This window comes from Ambystoma mexicanum, chromosome 2p (genome assembly GCF_040938575.1).
Source record: "Ambystoma mexicanum isolate Mex_15411 chromosome 2p, UKY_AmexF1_1, whole genome shotgun sequence".
Lineage (NCBI taxonomy): Eukaryota > Metazoa > Chordata > Amphibia > Caudata > Ambystomatidae > Ambystoma > Ambystoma mexicanum.
In genome coordinates, this window is record NC_090923.1 from 1,246,017,472 (window position 1) to 1,246,044,629 (window position 27,158).

Below are 27,158 nucleotides of genomic sequence, written 5' to 3' on the forward strand. Positions count from 1 at the left end.
GAGGGGATTGGGTCCTCCGACGTATTCCATATCTATGACAGACTCCCAAAGCAGTACCAGAGCAAGGAGGAGGGAAAGAATTTAGAATCAAAATTTAGAATTGCCAATCAAATAGCAGCGCAAAGGACCGCCTTGCCAAAGGCCAGATCCTGTCCCCGGATGGAATCGAGGGAATAGTGACGTACAAATGCCCAGGTGGCTGCATCACAGATGTTGCAAATAGGAACACCCCTCTGCAGGGCAGTAGATGCAGCCATACCCCTGGTAGAATGGGCCCACAAGCCAGCCGGCGGGTCCTTACCCGCCAAGCGGTAACACTCCGAGATGGCCAAAATAATCCAGCGAGACAAAGTCTGTTTCGTCACAGCCTGTCCCAAACGCTTTCCAGCGTAACCAATAAAGAGTTGATCGTCCACTCTGACCCGGGACATGCGTGAAACATAAAAGATTAAAGCTCTCCTAGGATCAAGCCTATGGAGCCTCTCCTCTTCCTTACCAGGATGCGGAGGAGGATAGAATGCCGGAAGAACAACCTTCTGGGCCAAATGAAATTCCGAAACCACCTTCGGAAGAAAAGAACGACGAACTCTAAGGACAACCCTGTCCTTATGAAATACAGTGAAGGGTGGCTTAACTGAAAGTGCCTGTAACTCACTCACTCTGCGAGCGGAAGTAACCACAACCAGAAACTCAGTTTTCAGAGTTAACAGCCTCAAGGGGCAAGAATGCAAAGGCTCAAACGGAGCACCCATAAGAAACTTAAGAACAACGTTTAAATCCCAACCGGGCACCAGGAAAGGTGACGGAGGGAACACATTAGTGAGCCCTTTCAGAAACTGTGAAATTAAAGGGATTTTAAAGTAGGAACACTCTTCAGACGAGCGCTTAAAGATGGACAGCGCCGCCAGGTAACCTTTAATGGTACCCACTTGCAAGCCCCTGTGGGCCAAAGAAAGTAAAAAGGACAGAACCATGGGGATGTCACATGCAAAAGGATCCACATTCTGAACTCTGCACCAGTCGCAGAACTTACGGCAACGGTACAGAGACTTTGTTGCTGGCTTTCAGGCCGAGAGCAACACCTCCATCACGTCTTCAGGGAGGTCCCAATCCTTATACCTCAACCTTTCAGAAGCCAAGCGTGAAGGTTGAGGGATCTGACCTCTGGATGGAGAACCTGACCCCCCTCTGGTGAGAGCATATCGTCTCGGTAGGGAAGACGACGTGGAGGGCAGATGGACAAGTCGAGAAGGTCCGGGTACCACGTCCTCCGAGCCCACGCCGGAGCAATGAGGATCATCCGGGAACCGAACTTCCCTAACCTCCGCAGCACTTGCGGGATGACGGGGACTGGAGGAAACGCATACAGCAGCGGGAATGACCACTCCACCACGAACGCGTCTCCTAAGGCTCCTTTTGAAGGAAATTCCCGCGAGCAGAACCTCTCGCACTTCCGGTTGACACTGGAGGCGAAGAGATCCACTTGAGGGGTCCCCCAAAGGGCGAAGATCTCCAGGAGAATCTCCTGACCCAACTCCCACTCGTGAGAGATCGTGCTCTGCCTGCTCAGAGCGTCCGCCGTCACGTTTTCGTCTCCGGCCAGATGAACTGCCGAGATCGAAACTTCCTGCTGGATGGCCCAGAACTCGAGCTGCATCGCCTCCCTGCACAGAGGAAGTGACCCTGCCCACCCCCCCTTTTTGTTGAGGTAGTGCATGGCCACTGTGTTGTCCATCAGGATCAGGACATTCTTTTCTCGCACAGTCGGCAGAAAAGCCTTCAGGGCTAGCCTGACGGCCCTCAGCTCCAACAGATTGATATGGAGTCTGGACTCCGACGGAGACCAACGACTGCTGACTGTCAGCCCGTTAGCATGAGCTCCCCATCCCGTGAGGGATGCATCCGTCACGATCGTCACCTCCGGCCAGGGAAGCCAAAATGGAGCCCCCTTCATCAAGTTGCCTTCGACGGCCCACCACAGAAGGTCCCGGGCGACCGAGGGCGGCACCTGAACCGGGTCCGACATCCTGCCGGAGGACTGCCACCATTGCATCTTGAGTGCCCACTGCAAAGATCTCATCCGCAGGCGAGCCTCTGGCACCAGAAGAATGCAGGATGCCATGAGGCCGAGCAACCTCAAGAACCTGAACGCTGGGAGCGTCTGGGCATGCTGAAACTTGTGCACCATCTGCTGAATGTGAAGAGCCCTCGCCTGGGGAGGAAAACACTGCCCCAGGGAAGTGTTGAGCACTGCTCCGATGTACTGGAGCCGCTGTGTTGGCGTCAAATGGGACTTCTTTAAATTGAGGGAGAAGCCCAGCCTGTGAAGGGAGTGGCAGGTGACGGACAGATGATCCAGGACTTGCTCGGGAGAGCTCCCCCTGATCAACCAATCGTCCAGGTAGGGGTAGACGTGAATCCCCCCTTGCCGGAGATGCGCTGCCACCACCACCATGAGCTTGGTGAAAACCCTTGGGGCGGAGGTCAATCCGAACGGCAGGACCCGAAACTGAAAGTGCGAGTCGCCAACCGTGAACCTCAGGTACTTCTTGTGCTTGGGATGGATCGGCACATGGAAGTAAGCATCCTTGAGGTCGAGAGACACCAACCAGTCCTGAAGCTGAAGGGCCTGGAGAACTTGAGAGAGTAACCATCTTGAACTTGTCCTTCCTGAGGAGTTTGTTCAAACCGCGCAAGTCCATGATGGGTCTCAATCCCCCGTCTTTCTTCGAAATCAAAAAATAAGGGGAATACCATCCCTTATTCCTCTCCGCTACAGGCACCAGTTCTATGGCGCCTTTCTCCAACAGGGCTTGAATTTCCTGCGCAAGGAGCGGATCCGGACGCTGCAAAGAGGTTCCCCGGTGGATTGTCGCAAGGCCTGTGCCGAAAGGGAAGACAGTAGCCGTGGGTTATGATCTCCAGAACCCACACATCTGAAGTAATGGCACGCCACTCTACAAGATGCTGCGCCAGCCTTCCCCCAACCGGCGAACCATGGGACATGGCCTCATGACTGGGTGGTAGCGGCTGCAGCGTTACCTGAGGGCAAAGAGGCAGCTGCCCGAGCGGCCTTGGCACCACGGGTACCCTGTCGTCCACTTCTGGTATCCCTGCGTTGGCCTCTTTGACTGCCAGCTCCTCTCGCTTTACTGAAGGACGAGTAATAGCAAAAGGAACCACCCCTCCATTGCTGTCCCCTAGGACGAAAAGGCGGAGGTTGGCGAACTGCAGCGCCCAACGACTTTGCTGCAGCTTTTGAGGTCTGCAACCTCTCAAGGCTCTCGTCAGCCTTGCTGCCAAAAAGGTGTTCACCGTCAAAGGGCATGTTGAGGAGCCGTGACTGCACATCAGGAGCAAACCCCGACTTCCGCAACCACGCAAACCTGCGTATCACGGTGCTCGCCGCCATGGACCTGCTGACACATTCAGCCATGTCCAAACCCGACTGAACGGACTCACACATGGCATCCTTACCATAGCAAGGAAACCATCCCGTTCGTCCCCTTCGGGAATATGTTCAGCCGCTAACGCAACACAGTTCCACAGAGTGTGTGTGAAACGAGACAGGGCACAAATGGAGTTGGCCGCCTGAAGCGCCATACCACCAGAAGAAAACACTTTCTTCGCCCAGCCATCAAAACGTTTGTCGTCCCAATCAGGAGGGATGGTAGGGTACGACGCCTGCTTTGCCGGGGCCATGGCCGCCTGCACCACCAAACTCTCCGGAGTGGGGTGCCTGGTCAAGTAGCAGGGGTCGCTACTGGCTGGACGGTATTTTCGCGACAAGGACCTGCCCACCGCCGGGAGACTCTGCGGAGCAGTCCAAGCTGCCGCCACCCGTCTCTGTAGAGCCATATGAAACGGCAGTACTGGGTCAGTTGGGGGACCAACATCAAGGATGTCCGTGAGATCATCCTGCACAAACTCCCCTGGGGGAGCAGACCATCCCAAGTACTCGGAAACCCTACCCATAAGGCGCTGGTACGAGGAATCGGCATGAGAGCCAGGCTCAGGCCTACAAAACTCCACCTCCGGAGAGGTGTCCAGTCCACTGGCATCATGCAGTGACTGCCTCAAATCGTCAAACTGACTATGGCCCGAGACAATTTCATCTGGAACCTGACTAGGAACCAGGCCATCAGAATCCTCATCCACCTCCGAAATATATTCCAGGTGGCGAAAAGAAGGCACCCGAGAGTGCTTGCTCTTAACCAGAGCCTTCCTAGGGGGTTCCCCCGTGCCACGGAGAACCTCCGACACCCCGGCCTCGAAAGGCGTCGAGTGAATCGGCGCCGGCGTCGAGAAAACAAGCATCGGCGCCGTGGGGATTGGCGTCGACGTTGAATAAATCGGCGTTGACGTCAGTTGCAGCGCCGCCAGCATCGACGGCGTCGACACTGTCCTCGAAGCCGGAGCTCCGAACGTGTCCTTCGACGACCTGAGCGTCGACGGCTTCGACGACTTCCTCAGAGCCGGAGCCTCGAGAAAGCCTGTTGACGCCCTCGATGCCTCAGACGTCGATGTCTTCCTCGAAGACATCACAGGTGCACACGGTCTCGAACGCGTCGAGGACCGGGAGATGGAATGGGTACGTCGAGAACGAGTCCCCTTGTCCGAACGGGACCTCTCCCGTGACTCGTGCCGACCACTCTTGCGAGCGGTGTCTCTCGACCTCTCACGACCGACCCCACTCGGGGCGCGGACGGCTTAGTACCCTGCGACTCGAGAATCGCCAGCATTTTCTTCCCGAAGGAAGCCCATTCCTCCGGCGCCGCACGGCTGGTGGGGTAAGCGACGTGCCCGGCAGAGTCCTCAGAAGAGGACCTGGAAGACGACTGCTGTCGGCGCTTCTGAGAATGCCTCGAAGAGGCCGAGGAGTGGCGAGACCGACTCCTAGAAGGAGACCCACAAGACTTCCGACGATGACGCGGAGAGTCTCCTCTCGAATCATCCGTCGAAAGCCCCGCAGACTTCGACGTCCGGGGCTTGGACACCCGACCTACCGACAACAACTTCTTACGTTCATGTAAGGCTTCGGACGTGAGCGACTGGCAGTCATACAGTCATCTGTGTCGTGGGCCTCCCCGAGGCACCAGAGGCAGGCGTCGTGCGAGTCCGTCACCGACATCTTGGACCCACACTCCCTGCACTTCTTGAAGCTCGGACGCGGGGTCGAAGACGAAGTAGAAGACATCTTCACACGAAGGAGATTCTCACAAAAACAAACAGGTTCGAAGAACCGAGAAGAACAGAACTCCAAAGAGTCGAGGCGTCAACCGAGATTCACGAAGCAACACGTTCGCGGAAAAAACGGAATTGAGGCTACGGGCGTCGTGCGTCCTACTTATCACATCGGATGACGTCGGAGGAGGTCCTCGACGACGGCGCATCGACGTCATCGACGCAGGACGCAGAAAAAAGTTTCCGAAGCAGCACAGCTGTGGTGATTACCTGTCATAGATATGGAATACGTCAGACGACCCAATCCCCTCGAATTCCCTTTATTTCCGCGGCTTGTGCAGAATTATTAGCATTGACCAGAGCCTGCGAGATTTCTGAAAATTTGAATGTGTATATATATATATATATACTGATAGTCAGTATGCTTTTGGAGTGGTTCATAATTTTGATCGACTCTGGGCTGAGAGAGGGTTTCTGACATCACATGGTGCCAGAATTCAACATGGCCCTTTGATTGTACGATTGCTGTCTGCACTCACGTTTCCAAAGTGCCTAGCAATAGTGAAATGCGAGGCACATAAAGTAACATGTAAAGTAGGAGAGGGAAACGCGTTTGCAGACAGAATTGCGAAACAAACTGCCACTGATTTGAATACCAAAATGATGACGGTTCAGACAGAGGAAGTACCCTGTATGATAGAAGATGGAGTTGCCACTGTCAAAGAAATGCAGGACGAGGCTACGGCCGATGAAATACAGGGGTGGGCAGAGGGATCTGCTGAGTTGGATCTGGAGGGTTGTTGGGTGGACAAGGGAACTAGAAACTGGATGTTGCCAAATTCGTACGGGACTGCAATGGTCACAATGGCCCACAGCCTTACGCACATCTGTGCGAAGAAAATAATACAGCACCTTTCTACAGTTTGGCAGAATGTAAACATACAAAAGAATGCAGAGAGGTTGGTGCAGAACTGTATCACGTGTTTGCAACACAATGTAGGGAAGGGAACAGTGACTCCAACAGGCAGTTTTGGCCCGCCCTCCATGCCATTTGAGGTAATTCATTTTGATTTCATAGAGATGGAGAGGTGTCAAAACTTATGTCTTGGTGGTGATCTGTGCATTCAGTAAGTGGGTGGAGGCATATCCTTTGAAGGACTGCACAGCAATGAGCACGGCAAAAGTAATGTTGAAGGAGTACTTTTCCAGATTTGGCTTGCCCCGAGTCCTATGGTCTGATAAAGGACCACATTTTGTGGGTGCAGTGGTATTACAGATATGTGCTGGTCTCCAGATTGATCAGAGATTCCATAGTTAAAGGCATCCGAGTTCTGCCGATCTTGTGGAGAGGCACAACGGGATTCTTAAATCAAAGATTAGCAAGATTTGTGCGGGAAGCAAGTTGAGTTGGGTGGATGCATTACCAATAGCACTATTATGCATACGTACGTCTGTACAGGCTAAAACTGGGCTCTCCCCGTACGAGATCGTAATGGGGAGGCCGGCAAATGTTTGGTGCACACCTCAGCCAAAGCGACTAAGTGAGATAGAACATCCTGTGCTTAGTACTTATTGTGGCTTTTTAATGCAGAAATTGCGTTTGATTCATCAGCAGGTGCAGGAGGCATTACCAGTGAGATACACCGGTCCGGGGCACGCGCTGGAGCCAGGAGACTGGGTGCTGCTATAGAACTTTGAAAGAAAGTCATCATTAGCACCCAGGTGGCGCGGGCCCCATCAAGTACTTTTGACAACGCAGACGGCAATACGGGTGGATGGAAGGAAGTCGTGGATCCATGCCACCCATGCCAAGAAGATTCCAACTGCATTGAAAGACTTGCCTGACACTGATGACCAGAAAGAGACAGCGGTCCCAGAAACAAAAGAAACTGTTGCCAGTAAGCAGCCACCTAATCTGCCAAAACGAGAAGTGAAACTCGAAACAAAGCCTGAGACGATTGCCAAAGAGTGGTGAAGGGCAAAGAGTGCCCCAACGTTGCCCAGCAGAATCGACATCACTGCTGACCGACGTGAAATCTGCCTTGCAAATACCAGCAAAACCAAATCGTGTACCCCTTTGGCACCCACCAGCACTTGCCAGCACGCAAAAAAACGGATCTGCATCATTGGCGTGGCGCACACCAGCACCTGCAGTAACGCCACAGGCTGACTTCGAGCCTGAATCTGGAAGTGCACCGGCACTGTTCACGGATCATACGATACCAGGAGCAAGCCGATACAACCTGCGGCCTCGGAAGACAAAGTGATCCGCAGTTCTTTTTGGTGTTTATGTCAACCTCTGGTTCAGCTCATGGACGGAGAAGGAACCAGAGGTGTAGAGGAGAGAAGCGTGAGAATTGTGCAAGTCGGACAATTCAAGACTCGTGTCTCCTCGGTGCGATCATAAAAAGTACATGTGTCCGGAACCAGAGCGGACAAGCTGGGCGCACATGATACTAAGGCGATAAGAAACTGATCAAAGGTCCTCTGAGCAGTATAAGAAAGGACAAGTGATCTTGCCTAAAAACAAATAATCGAATCCAGGCTAAAAAGGACAGGCAGAACTGAACTGTGACAATTCCATTGAACTTATTAACATCAGAGCAAGCGCGACGAAGAGAGATATCCACAACGAACTGTGATAAGAAAGAAGGACGACGAGAAACATGCCGGGACCGGTTCCAGCCTTCTCCTGCACCACCACCGCTGAGAATGAGTCAATTATAAAGACTATAACTTAAGAAAAACGCATCGTAAAACAAATTGTATGCTGGTACTAACGATAATAATGTGCTTTATGAGCGCGGTAGCACCAATATCGACAGCCCTAATATGATGGTGGGTAGAAACAATACACCCATTAGAAATGTTTTTACCAATAATGAATATATCCACTACTGAAAGCCTGGTTCAGGTGATCACTTATACCCTACCCCCAATGGAAGAAAAACACAGGGAAGGTTTTGGAAATAACACTTTATTGTTGATCATGAACATGACACATGCAATCCTGAAGAAAACAAATTGCTGGGTATGTGCCCATTTACCACAGCATGCTGGGAAAGGAATATGGTGGTATGTGCAGCCATAACCATTAAGTCCTGCATGTAGTGCATCTTTATGGAATAAGAGTAATACGGGTCAATTAGGCAGAACCAACAAAAATGAGTTTGAGGAGATAATAATGAAACCTGTGGGTTGTTCCATTTTCCATAAAGCACAAGTAATAGCCCCAGAGCCCACGAGGAAAAGTACACGAAAGATAACACGACAAAATAGACGAGATAGCTTGTCTCCACCAGAAAAAACATCTGTAATGACGGTTCGTGTAAGAACAGAAGAGGACAAAGATGCAATTCCCCCATCTTACACAGTGAATTATAGCCCAAGAACTGTCCCTTTTTGTCTAAAAAAGAAAGGCTCTTTTTCAGTCGGAACATATGCTGGTTGTATGAATACAGTGGTATTAAAATGGGAAATAGAACTAGTATACGTAGGTGATCCAGTTTATTTTATATGTGGAGAGAAAGCATACCCTTGGTTGCCCAGAAACTGGGGAGGTACATGTTACCTAGGGCTCTTGTTCGCAGGAGTATTCCTCTTAGAAACAGCAGCCATGGCCAGATTATCCAGAACTAGAGTCAAAAGGATTGACAAAGGTGTTCTAATAGCAACTGATGTAGCAAAATCATTCATTCCATTCTTAGGGCAGATAGTGAACTCCTATAATATAAGGCAACTGTCCAGAATCCTAAAGAATACAATAAACACAACAACAGATATATTATTTAACATGACGTTGGAAGAAAAAGGAATCAGGTTAATGACGCTGCAAAATAAAATGGTTCTCGATGTGATCCTGGTTGATCGTGGGGGAATTTGCAAAATAGTGGGATCAGCATGTTGCGTTTATGTCGATGACTATTCCCCCACGATCTTTGAAGCAATAAAGAAAATGCACGTCCTAAGCTCTGAACTCCCTACTGGAGAAGGGAGCTGGGGAATAGAATCTTGGTTTTGGGGAATACTACGTTCTTGGGGATGGAAGTTGATCTCAATATTAGTAGTAGTGTTTGGAATATTCCTAACGTGCTGTTGTTGTATACATTGTTTACCCATAGTTTGCGCTAAGGTAACTGAGGGATGTACGGAAGGATGTATGCATATGATAAAGAAAAAACAACCTCATGATCGAACTGACCCAGACCCAAATGAGATGAGAGCAGTAAAAGAGTTGATGGCAATAGACATTGATGAAGACAATGATGTCCACAAAAGCATGCAAGACTCAGACATAAGTACTTCAGATTCATCATCACTGGAGGAGGTTTCAATAAATAGATGAGACGTTTGGCATACGGCCAAAGGAGGGTTTGTCAGTCTAGAAATACGGATACCTCTACTTTGAGACCGCAAACGCATTTTGGTGGCCGTGGGCCAACCGTCTCATGCACGATATGACAAAATATAGGTTTTTGAGTTTGCCAATGAACGACCATTTTGATGTAACAAGAATCGCCATTTTGTTTTCTAACCATTGCTCATTGCTTTCTGTTCCTATTGCTTTGCAGTATATTTTCCGCTTACACTGCTCGACTGGTAAACATTGTTGTCTGTCTGTCTGTGAAAAGGACAAGGCCGCTGGGCCATGAGGATAACAAGAGTTTGCTGAAACACAAACGTAGGCAGCGTCAGGAAGAATGCCCGGCTCCCTCCCGAATGTAGCCTTGAAGCAGAGCTGCAGGGCATTTAATCATTTCACAGCTGCCAGCCAGTCTCGGTATATGGTAGAATATGTTAGAATAATACAGCTAAAGGCTTGAATTATGCTTTTCTTACGGCCCCCCCTTTGCTGAGCCCGCTAGAACGTGTCGGCTGCCGGGACGCGAATAGCACTTGATAGATAGCAAGGTCCGGAATGCAACTCTTCCCCCCCGTATGTAGCTTGCTTCCTAGAACAGAAGCGCTGTGTTCTATTCAACAACTGAAAGATGCCTTCGCACTCACAAATTGCAAATTGTTACTAGAATAGATGTTTGAAAGTGTCATAGTGGTCGGAGATGTCCATCATCACACCAAGTTCAAAGAAACCCAATAAAGGGGGGGGTGGGGTGTTAAACATGTCATAGCTGATTGTTTGGTATGCATTTTGTATATATGTAACTGATGTACATAATTCACTCTCTTGCGTCCCTCGGGGTCAAGAGATGCACGTCGCGGGGCGTGAGACCGAGTTGGCCAACCGAGACTTTTGCTTTGCAATAAACCCTAGCTTTGGGAATACAACCTCGTGTCTGGCGTATCTATCGTGTGTGGTGACTCGCCTTGTTTCCATAGACGTCAGGGTCCCCTAGGGGCCCCTTTCAGCGTGGGCATGCATGTTGGCCGGGAGCGGCTTCTGGTGGCCCTCATACGCTTCCCTGAAGGCTGAGACCATCCAGCGGAATATGGAAGCCTTAGAGGCCTTACAGCCTGGTCTTGAGCCTCTGAAAGTGACAAACAGGGCGTCCGATTTACAGAAGCCCTTGGTCCTGTACAGGTAGAATTTCAGGGCACGCTCGACAACCAGGCAGTGCAGCACTCTGTGCATCGTCCTTGGGATCGGGAAAAAAAGGAGGAAGGATTATTTCCTGATTCAAGTAGAAAGCAGACGGCACCTTGGTCAGAATTGCTGGGGGTGTACGCAGGACTACCTTGTCCTTGTGAAAGGTAGTATATGATTCTGAGGCGATCAGCGCCTGGATTTCTCTCACTATACGCACTGAGGTGAGGCCGACTAGTAAGGCTGTCTTGATGGTGACCAGCCTGATGTCCACAGATGCCATTGGCTCGAACGGTTTGAGCGCCAGGGCACCCAAGACTATGTTAAGGTCCCACACCGGGTGTGGTTTCTTGACGGGCGGGTAGAGCCTTGCGAGTCCCGTTAGATGTTTCTTGACGAAAGGATTGGAGGAGGAGAAGATGCCCTCCTGCGAGTTCCTGTAAGCACCGATGGCTATGAGGTAAGTACGGCAGGTGTCAACCTGCACGCCAGAGTGGGCGAGGAGCGCCGAGAAGAAGAGCACGTCATCCAAAGTGCACGCCAGGGGATCAATTTCTTTGGAGTCTGCCCAGTGGCAGAATCTGGTCCATTTGCTTTTGTACTGGGCCCTGGTAGCCTTACTCCTAGCGCCCTGTATGATCTCCAGATTAGTCTGTGAGAGGCTGAGGTTCCAAAGCGTTACCTGCTCAGGTACCACGCTGTGAGGGCTAGTTTCTGTGGCGCGGGGTGGATGATTCTGCCCACCTGTTGTGTCAGAAGATGTGCTCGGCCCATCGGAAGGTGAATAGGGGGCATCTCCGAGAGGCTGAGCAGCTCCTAAAGCCATGGCCTGGCCGGCCACCAGGGAGCTATTAGGATGATGGGGAGTTGGCGATACTCCTTGATTTTGCAAATTACTCTGTGAATCAGCGGTGTGGTCGGAAAGGCGTAGGCCTTCTTGCCGTTCCACTGGAGGTGAAATGCGTTGCCCAGGGAGCCGGGGCCCTGTCCCTGCCAGGAGGCGAACTGAGGGCACTTCCTGTTATGCCAGGTGGCAAAGAGATCCACCTGGGGATGACCCCACCTGTTGAAGATCTCCTGAATAACAAGGTTGTTTAGCTGCTACTCGTAATTGTCCGTTCCCAGCCTGCTGAGGCTATCCGCTTCCAGGTTGGACTCCTCCGGGAGGTGGACTGCCGTGAGGTAGATGTCGTTTTCCAGGGCCCACTCCCACATGCTGATTGACAGTCTGCACAGAGGAGGGGATCTGGTGCCTCCCTGCTTGTTGACATAGTGCCTGCTGGTTGAGTTGTCAGTTTGGATGAAGACAACCGTGCCCCTGAGAAATGGTAAGAATGCCCTGAGAGCTAGCCAGATGGTGTTCAGCTCCAGCCAATTGATGTGGTATTCCTGCTCCAGTCGAGTCCAGGTGCCGTGGACCGAGAGATCGTCCAGAGTGGCTCCCAAGCCCTCTAGCGAGGAATCTGTGGTGATGGCCTGCGGAGTGGGCGGCCGAAAGGGATTGCCCCGTCTGTAGGTTGCGGTCTCTGGACCACCAAGTTAGGTCCGAGTGGAGAGATGGAGGGACGTTGATCATCTCGGATTTAGAGCCCCGCTCCTGGTTCCATGAGGCCGCTAAGTGCAGCTGAATCCTCCTCATCCTTAGTCTTGTATGCGGGACGGCTAATAGGACTGCTGCCAGTAGACCCAGGAGATGTTGGTACCACCATGCCGAGGTGACTTCTCTGCTGAGGAACTGGGCGTAGGCCCTCTTGATGGCCGAGAGTTTGTCCTCCGACGGAAATACCTTCCCGGAGCACGTGTCCCAGATGAGGCCCAAGAATGTCAGAGTCTGCATAGGCTGCAGCTGTGACTTCTTGAGATTGAGCGAGAAGCCCAGATGGTGCAGTGTGTTCATAAGGGCATGGGAAGAGTGGTGAACCGCTTCCGGAGATGTAGCCCTGACGAGCCAGTCATCGAGGTATGGGTAGATGTGGAGGCCCTGCGCTCATAGGACTGCCACCACATTCATAAGCATGGTAAAGACCCTGGGGGCCGAGTTGAGGCCAAAAAGGAAGGACCTTGTATTGAAAATGGTAGCCCATGATCCTGAACCGTAGGAAAGAATGATGGGGCTGCCAAATAGGGATGTGTAGGTACGCGCCCTTCAGGTCCAGGGAGCACATCCAGTCTCCCTTGTCCAATGTCTCCGCTATAAAAGCTGGCGTAACCATCTTGGATTTTTGCAGGGGTAAAGAGAGTTTGAGGGTGGAAAGGTGCGGCACAACTCTCAGGCCCACCTGGTTGTTCTTCTGAATGGCGAAAATCCTGGAGTAAAAGCCAAAGCCTCGCTGGGAGGCTGGGACATCCTCCACTGCCTGGCTCTCTACGAGCAACTGGATCTCCGCCAAAAGAGTTGCTGTGCCAAACTGTGGGAGTTGAGGGGAAGAGGGAGGAGAGGCTGGGATAGGGAGGCGGTACACCGTGGATACTACGTAGAGTATCCAAGGGTCCACGAAATTCTGGCGTCACAAATGTGCATGGAGAGCAAGCCTGCCCCCCACCGGAGACACGTGAACCCGAAGGGGCGAGTCATGTCTTCTTTCCCTCGGAGGCTGTCGCAGAGGAGGGTGACTGGAAAAAGGCCTTACTCCGCCTGCCCCTTTTTGTTGCTTGCGCCGATTCCGAGATGGTGAGCGGTCTGGCTGTCTGGATCTACGCTCCTGGAAGCCTCAGAACCCTAGGTACGTATGACCCCTATCCGAGCACTGCTGAGATCGGATGTATGATTTGGGCGTGGTCTTTGTAAGGATGGATAAAGACTTGGCCATTTGTGAGCCGTTTTTCTTTTTGTCCAGCTCTTCATCCGTGGAGGAGTGGAAGAGGGTCCCCCCCCTCGAATAGTAGATCTACTATGCGTTCCTCGAAGTCCGGGTTGAATTTTGCTGCCCGGAACCAGGCGGTTCTTCTCATGTCTGTGGCGATACAGATGGCACGGCCAGAGGTGTCAAAATGGGCCACAGTGGATTTCATGAGGTCATGTGCCACCAGCTTAGCTTCGGCTAGCCCCGCCTTAAAGCGTGATTGGCTATGGGTGGGGAGTTCCAGGAGGAAGTCCGCAATTTCCCACCATAATCTTTGGTTGGCGGCAGCCAGCATGGCATCAGCGTTGCACTGACGCAGATGTAAGGAAGCGTTGGAATAGAGTTTCTTGCCATACGCCTCCAAAATCATCTCCTCCTTGCCTAGCAGTGCCGCAGAGGAGGAGGATGAGGACGACTGAGGATTGGAGTATAGTGATGCCGCAGAGATCACTGAGGAGTGTGGTTGAGGATGGGCCGAAAGCAAGAGTGTATCCCCCTCCATCTGCCTGTACTTGGCATCCAGGCGTCGATTGACCCGCTGGGCTGAGTGGGGTTTGAGCCAGCCCTTCTTGGCCAAGGAGATTACATCGGTCTGCATAGGAATCCCCGATTTGGCAGAGGGGCGTCGTGTGAGGACTTCCGTCAGAAACCCCTCTGCCGGCTGCTCGGCCTCGGGTTGGGGTAAGCCCAGATACTCCGGCAGGCCAGCAAGACATTCGTGGAAGGCCCTGGCTGAGGATGGCGTGTCTGGATCCTCCTCCTCATCTGTATCTTGTGGATCAGGGGGATCCTGTGGAGGAGGAGTAGTTGGCACCGGAAACTGGGGTGCAGGGACCGCGGGAGGAGGAGGAGTCAGCTGAGGAGCCAGAGGCCTGGGGCGTCGACTGAGGCATCTGTGGTGCCGTTGTTGCGGGAAGGACTTCTCTGATGGCGTCTTTGAGGATAACGCCCATCCGAGGTGACTTCACGAGGCTGAGGAACCTCTCGAAGAAACCTTCTTCACTGACTGAGGAGGTGGCAGGGGGGGTGCTGACGGGGTTGCGGGAGGCTGCTGGTGCCACTGCGTACCCTGCCCATACGGACGCAAAGGAAAGCCGCCCTGAGCAAATGAGGGGTAGACTGTAGGCCACGTACCTGGTTGAGGCCAGTCCCAACTTGACACTCGTTCTTCGCCGAATTCCTGGAATGGCGTTGGACGGGTGCATCTGTCTGGTGCGGCAGCCATTTTGTCGAGCTGCCTGCCACATGCCTGCGACGTGTTGCTCGGCCCGTTGGGCCCGGCCTCCTCCAAGACTCTTGCTTGTGGATCACAAGGCCTACATTGCTCCTCGGGCCTAGGCCCGGTTGGTGTGACACCCTCGACCCGGGTGTCTGTAGAGCTGCGTTTAGGCGCCCCCTCGGACCCATTGCCGGTATTAGGGCATAGCCCCTCTGCCATGGTGTCGGTATAAGGGCACAGCCCTTCGGGTGCAGACCCAGTAAGAGAACCGTTCGGTCCCCCGATCTCAACTCTGTCACCAGGAGGATCCGAGGATCCCTCGGCCCGGAGGCCGGTAGCTGCAGCAGCCTCGGTGCACATGCTGGTAGAAGGACCTGACCGGTCCCTCCCGTGCAAGAGAGTCCTTGGGAAGCAGTCTCCCTTGAGGGGTGCAATGAAGAATATCGTCCCTACCTTGGGCCTGGTTCGATGCTTCACAGAATTTTTGAGGTACTCTGGAGGCGACTTCTGGAAGAACTCACTCCACCTAGCTAGTCTGTTCTTCAGCGCTTTCGAGGACAGCGAGTCACACGGTGAACAAGATTACCAACCGTGGTCTGGGCCAAGGCAACGTAGGTAGAGGGCGTGTGGGTCTAAAGTTGGGAAGAGCCTGTTGCAGGATGGACAACTGCTGAACCCTGTAGAAGTCGACATGCGCCGGGGAGGAGCGTGACGCCTGAGGACCGAGTACCTGAAAAGACAAAAAAAAGAATACAAATAGAAGGATCCATGAGTGGAATTACATGGCTGAAGTCAAACCCAGGAGCGCTGGTGAATTCGGCCTGTTTCCCGTCGACGCAGAAAAGGGCACTGAGATGTGGCACCGGAGTCAGGGCAGAGCATGGGGAGGGGAAGAAGTTTGTTTCTGGTGAAAAAGGTTCAGTCTACCGCCCCTTGGAAGGGACGCCCAGGCAGTATGGAGGAAAGGGGACGGGACATAAGAGTATCACAACGTATGGAAACAAAGTATCCAGAAGACATTTGGTGTTGAATTTAAATGATTTAAAGGCACATAAAGATCGCGTATAAAAATAAAAAGTAGCCAGAAAAGGTTTGGTGCTGAAATTAAGCAATTTAAAGGCACCATGTGCTACTAAAGAAAGCAAGACTTGCAAGGCTTTGTGGAACTTGAAGTGAAAAACAGAACTTATGGCATAAAGCAAGTAAGACATTGGGGGAACTTGAAGTAAATAATCATATAAGGAAAAGATCAGGGAAGGGCAGTGTCCCCCTGGCATTGGGGTTTAAAAAACAAAAACCTCTACCACGTGGGAAAAGACCAGGGAAGGGGAGTGCCCCCCAGGCAAATAATATTTGCTCTAAGAACATCAGGCAAAAGAGCCATTAAACGGTTGCAGAAAAGCAACCCATTGTTATTTATGTTCCTAAATACTAGTTTTGTGGTATAAAGTGTAAGGGTCAGAGCAGGTTTTTGGACTGTGGACAATTTATTGTTTTGACATCCTGACTACGACTGAATTCTTGTTATGTGTAATGGTTGAGATTACTCCCATTTAGAAATAGGGTAAATCAGGCGTTTCTCCAACCACTTTATATTATTCAAAATAAAGACATTTTGAAGCAATCACTCTGTCCTCTCTCTCACTGGAATCTTACATTCCCCTCTTACTTGCCAGGAATTTACGTTTTACACCATCTTTTCTTTCAATGCCGGAAACATCAGTAACATCGGCGAAGCATGCAGAGGAAAAACTAGAACTGAGGCAACTGTTGCCGTGCGTGCTACTTATACCAGCGTCGACGTCACAGCCGAGGACAGGAAGGAGGCCGTAGAGGGCCATGACTCTACGCTGCATGGCACTCGATCTTATAAATGAAAATCCTGAAGCAAGCTGCAAGAAGACTTGAGTATCTAAGAAGAGGAATATGTGGGAGTAACATCCAGTTGAAAGAACATTACCAGGTGTAAGTAACTTGTTCCTCTGTTGTATACGGTAAAGGGTTTTGCATCACGCTGCCTCAAGGTCTTAAGATGCATGCATTGCTGAAACCCACAATGCTACGGGCCGTGCTCCTCCCGTGCTCCTGTACAAACAGATCCTGTGGGGCTCAGAGATGGACATTGGACTCCCACAATCCACACAGGACTCGATGCCCGAGGCCTTAACCACGCATAAAGAGTGCGTGGAAAAAAGGAACTGAGTGACGAATCGCAGGATTCAGTCACTTGCCCCCAGGTGGGTGCCTTTCCTTGAGAGGCTAGGGAGTTGAGCCTGCTACATGATATCATCCATAGGGGTAGAGGCAAGCACAACTTCACAGGGAGAGACTCTGCTGTTGAGGACAAGGAATCCCGGATCCAAAAGGAACTCCCCAAGTCATCTCACTCACAACCCATCATTTAGAGCTACAACACAAACAAGCCAAGAAGCAAAAGCTACCGTTTGTTATTGTGATATAACACTGGTATTTCACTATGAAGAAACGTATGTTGCCAATACTGAGAAGAAGAAGTGTTAGTGGAATACAGAACACTCAAGCAACAGAGAAAGGACTCAGATGCTCCACCTGGAAAGGCTCAGCTACAGGTCATAAAAAGAGAAAGAGAAGCTCTACAAGGAAGGGAAGCCCAGGAGTTTCTATCCTGTGTTGTTGCAAAGGCTAAGAGAAGCCAAGAAGTGCAGCATGCAGACCGGGAAAACAGCTAGCATGAGAGTGACAAGAGAACAGCTAGAAGGCCAAGAAACTGGGGAAAGGGAACCCCAACGAAGAAGCCAAACAGTGAATTGGTGCGTGAACGTGACGGGGTGGTCTGTCCGGTCCATTAACAACGCCAAGACCATGGACCCTGCCACATCGCAGGATGGGTGCAGAGGCAGAAGGAGAGAAGGGTGAAGTCAATCTGACAGCACAAGAAGAGTTTCCCATCCTGCTGATAGGCCTGGTGGCGCTAACCCCAAGCAAGTGAGGTAACAGGGTCAGCGGGAGACCCATGAGGGATAACTAATATAAGAGTACATGAATCATACTCGTCTGAGTACGAGTGAAGAGTGGAAAATCAGTGAGAATCATTACTGGAACCTCCCTACTCGCCCCAGTAATAAGAGAAGAGTGGAAGCAAAGAAAGAAACTTGTTGAAAGTGTTCACTGGCCCAGCCAGGGAAGAGATTGGACATTAAGTCACGAAAGAGTAATGCATATAGAAAAATGAGAAAAAAAGAAGGAACTTCAGAAAGGAAAAGCACAGTGTCATGAACACGTTAGAAAAGCTGAAGAATCCTATTTCTGAACTGTATGAACAAGTGAAAGCAGTTGCCAAGAACTATCTGCAGATCAACTACTAAAGTGACTTTGCTGAGAATCAGAACACAAAAGAAGGTAGGCATTCTCCTGTGCCTTAGTTCTTTCCTGAATAGTTGTAGGGACAGGGTAGATTAGATTTGGACACAGGACAGCTCGTCCTTTTGGACTCGACAACTGATGAGCACCCTATTTCGTTTGTGTTAGGTAGGGAAAAGCCATAGTTTAGGGATATTTAGGATTTTATTTAAAAAAATAAAACAGGTTGAAATGGAGGACACTCGTCTCTGCCCTTCTAACCGCAACATGAGGAAACCGGGGCAGTGGCTCATACATACTTGCCCCGACGTCTAACCTGGCGTGAGGTGCCTAGAGGTGCCGCGCTGCATCCGTTGGTAGTAAAACTAATTCTGATGGCGGATGGTGATGGACTAACATATCAATTAGGGATCCATAAGGGAAGCAATCCATTAGTAGGAGCAGATTAGTTGGTGAAAACGTATGTGCGGTTTGATGCATCTTGCACTTAGCTGCTAGGCACAAAGGCCCTTTTGATGTCCGAGTGATGACTCGCCCTTCCAATTTCATGTGCTGCTTTTCTGCAGGTTACTTGGGACTATAACAAGGAAAACTAGGACTCTGGTTAATTAAGATTATGAGTGTTCTTGGGACATCAACTGCAAATTAATAACTCCGATCAGGACAGGAAAATAATATATTACATATGAAATGCAGCCAATACAGAGCACTCACCTGACCAACTCATCCGCACAGGCAGCAGCAATCTCCTCCTCAGCTTTCCGCTCATAGTACTTGCGCAGAATGTTCTCTGGTAATACTTTCTCCAGTTCGCTGGCTGGGAAATCACATGTGCAAGTGCCTTCCATGCAACTGAGTTCGGACTGTTAAAGTGAAACATATACAGAACATCAGGCACTAATCAGCAGCATGTTCGTGAACTTTCCAAAACAAAGCCTTAATAAAAGCTGCAAACTCATTATTTGTGAGAAAAAATGTTTTCTCCACAACAGCCCCTTAACGACTTAAAAGAAAATGTAACCACAAAGATCCAACTTGTACCCATGGAGTAGCAGTTTTATACTCGAGCAGAATATGGCTTAGACCCCTTTGCTTGTTGATGCCCAACGCTCACCATTAACGTGCACTCATGCTTGGGCTCTGGAATGCCTATTCGAAACTCCCAAAAACATGCTCCCCATAGACCATTTCAATAGAGAAATCCCCACTTATTGTCATCATGAGTGTACAAAGTACCAGGAACACCCCCTCTCACCCTGCTGACACTTGGCTCTGCTGCTCTTCTTACCGCCATCTTTTTTCATGCCTCTTCTATATCATAGATGCAGGGGAGTTTGCCTACTGATTAACAAGACACATTTTTTTTGCCCCTTGCGTTATCTGGCTTCTTGCCAATGTCTTGAGCACACTGCCACCTAACTCCTTCCACCTTGATGTGGTTGCAACTGAAGCACTGGTTGTGCTCATGGTTGACAAACCTCAGGGAAATGTCCTTTAACTACCAAATTAAACTCTTATCCTCTCCGACCACTCCGTAACCTTTCACCAACTTACCCACTCATTCGGAAGGCAAGTGTCTGGACCTTATTTTACTCACTTACCTTAAAAAATCTCAATATCGACCTGTTCCAATGTGACCACTCTCCTTCACTTCAATACTACTGATCCTCTCCCCATTACCCTCCAAGCTCTTCAACCTTCAAATCTAAATTCAAACAGAACTCCCTCATTTCTGACCTAGATGAAGTCATGTCCTAGCATTCCTATTTCTTCCTCCTCCATAGAACTGGCTTTCTCAGACTATCCAGGCTCTTCATTCCCTATTTGACAATAACTATCCCGCTCGAGAACTCGCTCATCTGCTCATTACCAACCTTTGTTCACCCCTCAGATAAGCCTTTGCAATTGATGCAACTCCCCAAGAAGAAAACTATTTTCACCTTCACAGTGGCCTTGGACTCTGCTAAATCATCTGTTCTAGTACACTAATCTAAAAACTCCTCTTCGCTCTCATTACTGCAACCAATCCTCCACAGTTGAACGCATGCTAGATCCTCCACACTCTAAAAAGTCTCTTCCACAAAATCGAATTGCTTTGCCTTGTACACATCATCCAAGAGCTTTAAAGCAGGGCTGTCCAACTCCAGGCCTCGAGGGCCAGAATACCAGACAGGTTTTCAGGATATTCTTCATTAATATTCATGAGAAGAAATGTGCATACATTTAGAATCATTGTATGCAGATCTCATTAATATTAAGGTTATCTTGAAAATCTGATATGGTTCCGGCCCTCAAGGACTGGAGTTGGACAACCCTGCTTTAAAATAACTGACATTCTCAACCTCCTAATATCGCCCCACCTGCTTCACCCCAAACACTTGTGTATGAGCGTGATATAAATAAAATCATTTCATTTCATCCCCTTTGTTCCTTCACTCCATCTTTTCCAGTTGAACTGGAGCCCATCCTGAGGACCAGGGAGCATCTTTTGCACTTGCCACTAACTAGTGATCATTGGCTCTTGACACGTAAGAAAAGGTACACTGCATTTATGGGTAGACTAGCAGTGGCAAGTGACTTTTTATGGCTGGCTAGTAGCTTGCAACTTTAAACGTTTACCCCTGCTGCGGACCTTTCTCCCCTCCTGTTCCCCATCAACCAATTTGCACCACAGTCAGTCAAGGATATTGCAATGTTTAACCTGCTCCTATCTCTAATTTCTCCCATTCTCTTGGCATCTTTCCTGTCTAAGATAGGCATGGTCCTACCAATCCTAAAGGAGTTTTAAGCTGACCCAAACAATCCTGGTAAATATTGAATGGCATCTCTCCGCACTCACTATTCAAAAATCCTAGATGCGATCCTCTTCAAGAATAGCTCCACTTACCTTGATGATGCGCTATGGGCCTCAATTCTGGATTATACAGCAGATATTCCACAGTAACAGCTGTCACCCATGTCTCCAATTATGTGGCCCTGCCCATCTCTGGAAACTCGCCTCTATCCTAAATCCTAATCCTCCAAGGACCCCCTACTTCTTTTGATACAGCAGAACAGCACTCACTCTTACAGGCTCTTGCGGACCTTGAAATTCAGAAAACGGCTCTTGGTTGCACTGCCTCCTGCATTTATAATAATTTCTTCTCCATATTGTGGAACAGTTACTGCTGATGTTACCTCCCACCAAGACAGAGGCCCCCAAAGCGAAGTCCTCAGCCCTGTCCCGTTCCCCCTTTAGAAATCCATCACTGGATGGCCCTTTGCTGCCTAATGCTCAACTCCTCAAAGTCTGAAGTTCACTACACCTCCTACCCTGCAACGCACTCCCAACGCCTCCTCTCACTGTCCCCTCTACCTGCTAACCCCCCCTTCTCCCTAAAGCACACAACCTGCAGGACCGTTTGCAAAAGCAATCTCAATCTTCACCAATTCATCACTGCTGTCAAGATTAACTTCAGGAAAATCCACCTTCTCGTAATCTAATATTCCGCTACAACCTTATTAACTAATTTGTCTAGACTACTGTGCTAGCCTCCTCCTTGGCCTCCCCCTCTCGCATGACAAAAAACAACACTGCTACACAGAACCTAAAATCGATCCCTCTAGTCTCTCACTTCCCAACAACGTCAACATGCTGGATGGCTCTCAATGAAAAATTGTCTTCTCTTCAAATGCCTCACCCCTCCCCTGGCTGAAATTATCACCTGCTACTCTCCTCCGTAAAACCTCTGCTGTAATGCACTCCTTAATCTCACATTTCCCCAGCAATGAAGGGCATCTTCTTTACCTCCTCCTCACTCTGTTAAAGGAACATGCTACCACCCCAAATCCGACACACCACTATCGTCCACTCATTTAGATGTGCCCTGGAACTGCACCTTTTGAGCCATGAGGGAGCACCCTCAATATCCCAGCACATCAATGTTGCTATCCTGTCTCCAGCACCACTTTATAGAGCACAATTATCCCTATATATCCTGTTCCCCGTTGGATTACTGTCTGTCGCATCTCATTTCATCCTTGGTCTACGTATCATATTACCCACCAACAATCGGTGAGTTGCTTATTATCAGTCCCCACTATATAAGGCTCTAGCTGCAGGATTAGACTAAATATTGTTTCTGATTGAAACGCCTTTTCTCAAAAAATACAGAGGTATCCAATCATGCAATCTACCACCTCCTCCTCCACCTCCTCCTCAAAGATCCTCACTTTACAAATGCCATAATGATACATTCCGCATTTTGAAGTCGGGCTGAAGAAAGTACAGCATGCAGAGGTCAACATTTTATGGGTTTGGTTTTAATACCAGCTCAGGTTGATACAATCATTTCCAAGTTGTTTAACTCTTCAATAATGGCAGTCTGGGAAGCAAGAGACAAACGGAGCACTTCTAATTGCATGTACAATTAAACTTCTTGTATTAGGATTAAGTGATGACACGAACAACTAATAGGCCCTGACCCAAACTCGATTAAGGCCAGGTAGAAGAGGCTGGTATTGAGATAGGACTTGCACAACACCCAGCATGACCAGAGGTGTCAACTCTTGTCCCGCTTCAATCCTGTTAGGGGAGTTTTTACAAAGTCCTCTGGAAGGTAGGACTTCACAAAACGATCCCAGTGGTTTGTAGATCCCCAACTCTTAGTATCAGTCTGTACTACTGCTGCAACATTGGTAGAGGGGCAGACCAGTCAGGTTTATCATAAGAAGATGTGAGCTGTAGGTAAGTACACTAAGCCTAGTTAGTAATGTACATCAAAGAAACACATAATTGTATATTAAAATAGAGATGTATTATATTTAAACAAGCTTCACTTTAAAATACATAACACAATAAACCAAAACACTTAGGAATACTTTAGGATACTTTTCAAAGGCCACTGCTTAGTTTGTAGTTGCTTGTAGTTACATTTGTTACAGCTTTTGACAGTAATGACGGTTCTATCGTATTATCAGTAATAACACGCACTCGCGAATCTTAGAAAAAATAAAGTAAAGACATTTACTCTGCATACACATAAGATGGTGACTTTTGTGAAGGAAAATAGTTGGTTAGTGTTAAACTATCACAGTTTAAGGTTCTAGAAGCAGTTTCTTCGCACAGCAGGTCTTTCAAGTTCCAAAACGCAATCCTGGCAAAGGCAGTTCGGACAGGGCTTAAAGTCTTGACAAGCAGCAGAATACAAAAGGTTCCTGTGGATACTTTGAAGTCTCTAGTCTTTAGGATGTAGCAAGATTAAACCAACGTCAGAAATCCTGTTAAGGACTTGCTAAAGGGACACAAGCAGCGGCTTGAGGCAGAGGTAAGGGGGGCTGAGGGGGCGGGGGGGAAGAAGGGAGTGAGACACGAATTTGGCCTTTTCACAACAATGCACTTGGAATGGGCAACAGGTCTCCTAGTATTGGGTTTTTTGCAGCTCTGGAAAGTCACAGGACCTCGGGAGATGGCTCTAATCAAAGTTAGTCTTGAGACTGGTTGTTCCCACAAGTCAAAGGGAAGGAGTCCTCTTTGGAGTTCCTCTGTCATAAGGAAAAGTGGGTCAGGACACCAGTGGTCGCTTCATGATGTTGCAAAGGGTCTACAGGCGTCGCTGGTCATCTTCTTCGGTTACTTCAGTTTCCAGCAGTCGACTTGCCTTTCACCTCAGGAGCCTCACCTTTTTAACAGTTGAGCACACACTCCTCTGCAATCTCTATCAGCAATTTACAGAAAGGGGAGGTGGCTGTCAAATCAGTACAGCCAGACACCCCCAGTGAGAGCGGTTTCCATTCAGGCACTCAGGAGGACAAAGGGCAGGGGAGTGAAAAACGCCTGCCCTCCCTCCCAACCCCCACTTCCTGTCTGCCCAGGCACACTGAAACCTAGGCGGGGCCACCCAAGGGTTCCCGCCAGAGGCAAAACACACATACAGTTCTCCCACTCCCAGGACGGTAGAAGGGCTGACAAAGAACAAACACGCTAGTAATGGCAACAAAAAAAAAAGGAGCAACCAAGTTAATACTTGGGTGACCCTATTGTGTATAACCGAGGCTATGGACATAGCCTGCAGTAGATAATTCACACAATAGTTTGTAGCACACATCCACGAGCCATAACCAGTAGATTGTCTTTGTGACATAGTCACAGAAGCAGAGAGGAGGAGGATATTAAGAATTCCTTTGGCACTCCGCAGAAGGTGGTGTGTGCCAATCTCTCAGACTATAAGGGTTTTGGGAGAGATACTAAGTATCTTTCTATTCTTAAGAGCTGTAGTTACTCTAGGATATAGAAAATCTCAAAGGAGGACCCAAAGGGTCCCCAGCAACACTGCCCATAAAGAGCTGTGTGCTGCGATAGTAAAATACATATGCCTTGAAAAGAGATCAGGAGGAAAGTAGACTCCATAGGACAGTAAACAACAAAGTAAAGAGTTCCAAAAGACAGAGCCTATAAGAACAAATGAGTGGAAAAAGGTTCCACTGAGTCAGGATTAAACAAAAGGGTCCACAAGTCCAGCAAAAAGAGCTGGGGGTCTCACTAGGAGAGGGTATGAAGCATAAACATGATAAATCTCCCTAAAATATCCTCTCATCCGGCCCCTGTTGGTGGCTGTGGGCTCGGCTGAGTGACAGTGGCGAGCATTGTATTGAAAGTCAGCAACAGCAGGAATTGATGTTACTTGTTTACCTGGCATTATATTACTAACGTAGCATATTCGGGTACATCACTCATATGATGGAGTGCATTGGCACATTAGAAAGTACACCTGGGGGAGTGTGGGGGTGGGATGTGATGCAATTGCGTGGCACAATGAGGTAGACTGTTTCTCCTCAGGCTCCGCTCCGGCAGAACTGTTGTGGGGGGATATTAGAACCCCCAGACCACGAAAAGGCATGCACCAAAATAGTGACATCTCTTTGCGACTTTTGCTTCTCACTCCCACCACCATCTCTCTGTACTGCTTGCTAGTCTATGCACAGCATGTGATTCTAAGCAGATTCACAAGCATCAGAAGACACGCATTACTCACCTTAATAGCAATTCTGAGGATTATATCTGCTTAGATTCACATGCGCCCACTCTTCCTCCCCTCGTGGAGAAGAAGGAACATAGACCTCTTGGTACATACTCTCTGCTGTACTCGCTCGCGCTGACTTAAGGCTCCCTCACAGCAGAAAAACACAACCTGAGGGACCTCGATGCGTGAGGGATTTTGGGTACACTACACGTCACGCCCATGTCGACGTCCCCTTTTGATCTTCGATAGAAAGGCGCAGTACTCTGCGATTTCCACTAGATGTCGGACTATATGCACAGCATGTGCATCTAAGCAGATACAATCATCAGAAATGCTAATACAGTGAGTAATGCAGGTCTTATTAGATTTTCTGAACAGCAAGGTACACAATAAGTCCAGGAAATGCACAGAAAAACAACCCACACCATGCTCCCGAGCCACCCTCCACCTGCCTCCCCTCATTCCCCAGTAATGTTCCCAGAAACCCCCCCCTCCGCCCCTGTTGCATCCTAGCCCTTACCCACAATTTCCCGCCCCATCCATACATTTTGCCCATTCCCACCCTCTCCTGACCATGCTGTACCTGCCTCGTTGACAGACTCCCACCAGCTTGCTTCTAGCCATTCATCCCAGATTTGGTTGCGTTTCTGGGGACAGCCCCAGTCTCTGTACGTGCGGGCCTCCAGATCGCAGCAGTAATACTCTCCCTCGCGCCAGGCTGCAATCCTTGGGGCGGTCACCCCTCCCCATTGCCTTGCCACCTCCTTTTTGGCCACCATCAGTGCCATTTTCACCAGACACTGGTCCCGGCAGGAGAAGTCTGTGTCCCCCACATGTGAAGCACGCAGAGTTTCGAGCAATCTGACACTGGCTTCCTCAGGATCCCAGACATTTCATCCCTGACCACCCCCTAGAAGGGCCTGATCCTGGGGCAACCCCAGATAGTGTGCAGTCCCACATCTCATACAGTTTGAGTCTGCTGCTCACCCAATCCCATGCAGGCAAACCCTCGTGTAGGTTCTATGCAAGGGTTTGTACTGAATAAGTCTGAATTTGCTGGAGATGTTTGCTTCCCTGGGGGACCACAGAACTCCCACCCAGTCCTTCTCCTCCATCATCCCCAGGTCCCTGCTACATTTGTCCTTCAAATTACTCAGGGGGGAGGTAGAGACATTTATCACTTGATGGAGTAGTAACCTCCTTCCCTGTCAATTTCCCGTCCAGCTAGTTGGCCTCTAAAGGGGACCGCTCAGGCAGATCCCACTCTTTCCTGCCCTCATATCACAGTGCATGCCTCAGTCTCATGTATGTGAAGCGTTCACGGTCACGTAACCGTGGGACTCCTGCAGCCGCTCAAACAGGGTCAAAGGTTTCTGGGAGAGGATAAGTTTCTGGATACCCGCCGTGACCACCCAGTTTACCCACTTCCGTCAGGTTGCGGTTCCCCCAAATATATGCCTCTGAGGTCACCACCCTCTTCCACCCTATCTGCTAATGGCAGCGGACCACGCTTCTACTGCGGGCAGCTGGGGCGGCAGCACTCTCAGAGGGTGTCTGTAAAACATAATTATCTGGGGGAGGTCCCCCATCATGTGTCTTTACAACTGAATGTGTAGACCCCCCCCCCAGTTCCCCCTCATAAAGCCACTTTTTCACAGGCACTAGGTGGGTTGCCCAATAATATTTTCTGACATCAGGGACCCCAGCCCTCCCTCCCACACTGACCTCACCAACGTAGATAAAGCGATTCTTGCAACCTTCAAACCCTATATTGCTACCCTTTTTAAGCCCTCGATGATATAGAACACTTGCAGGGGATTTTCACTCGGTTGTTCTGGAGAACATACAGCAGCCTGGGTGCCATCCGCATCTTGAACAGGTTGGCCCGTACTATGAGCGAAAGCGGTAGGGTAGCCCAATGTTTAACATCTGCCTTGGCTCTCTCCAAGATAGGATTGAAGTTGTTCCCAAGGAAACTGTGCTTGTCGGGCCAATGTGGATCCTTAGATATTTGATCGTCCCATGAGCCA

General features: G+C 49.7%; 1 protein-coding gene across 2 annotated transcripts in view; it reads right to left on the reverse strand.

Annotated features, from left to right (window-relative positions):
- Positions 1-27,158, reverse strand: part of LOC138567392 (E3 ubiquitin-protein ligase RNF216-like) — a 2,013,370-nt gene that overhangs the window by 625,300 nt on the left and 1,360,912 nt on the right. For both annotated transcript variants that reach the window (XM_069645556.1, XM_069645557.1), the window contains one exon: positions 18,842-18,990. In XM_069645556.1, coding sequence (XP_069501657.1) covers positions 18,842-18,990 — 149 coding nt within the window. The remainder of the gene's footprint in view (positions 1-18,841; positions 18,991-27,158) is intronic.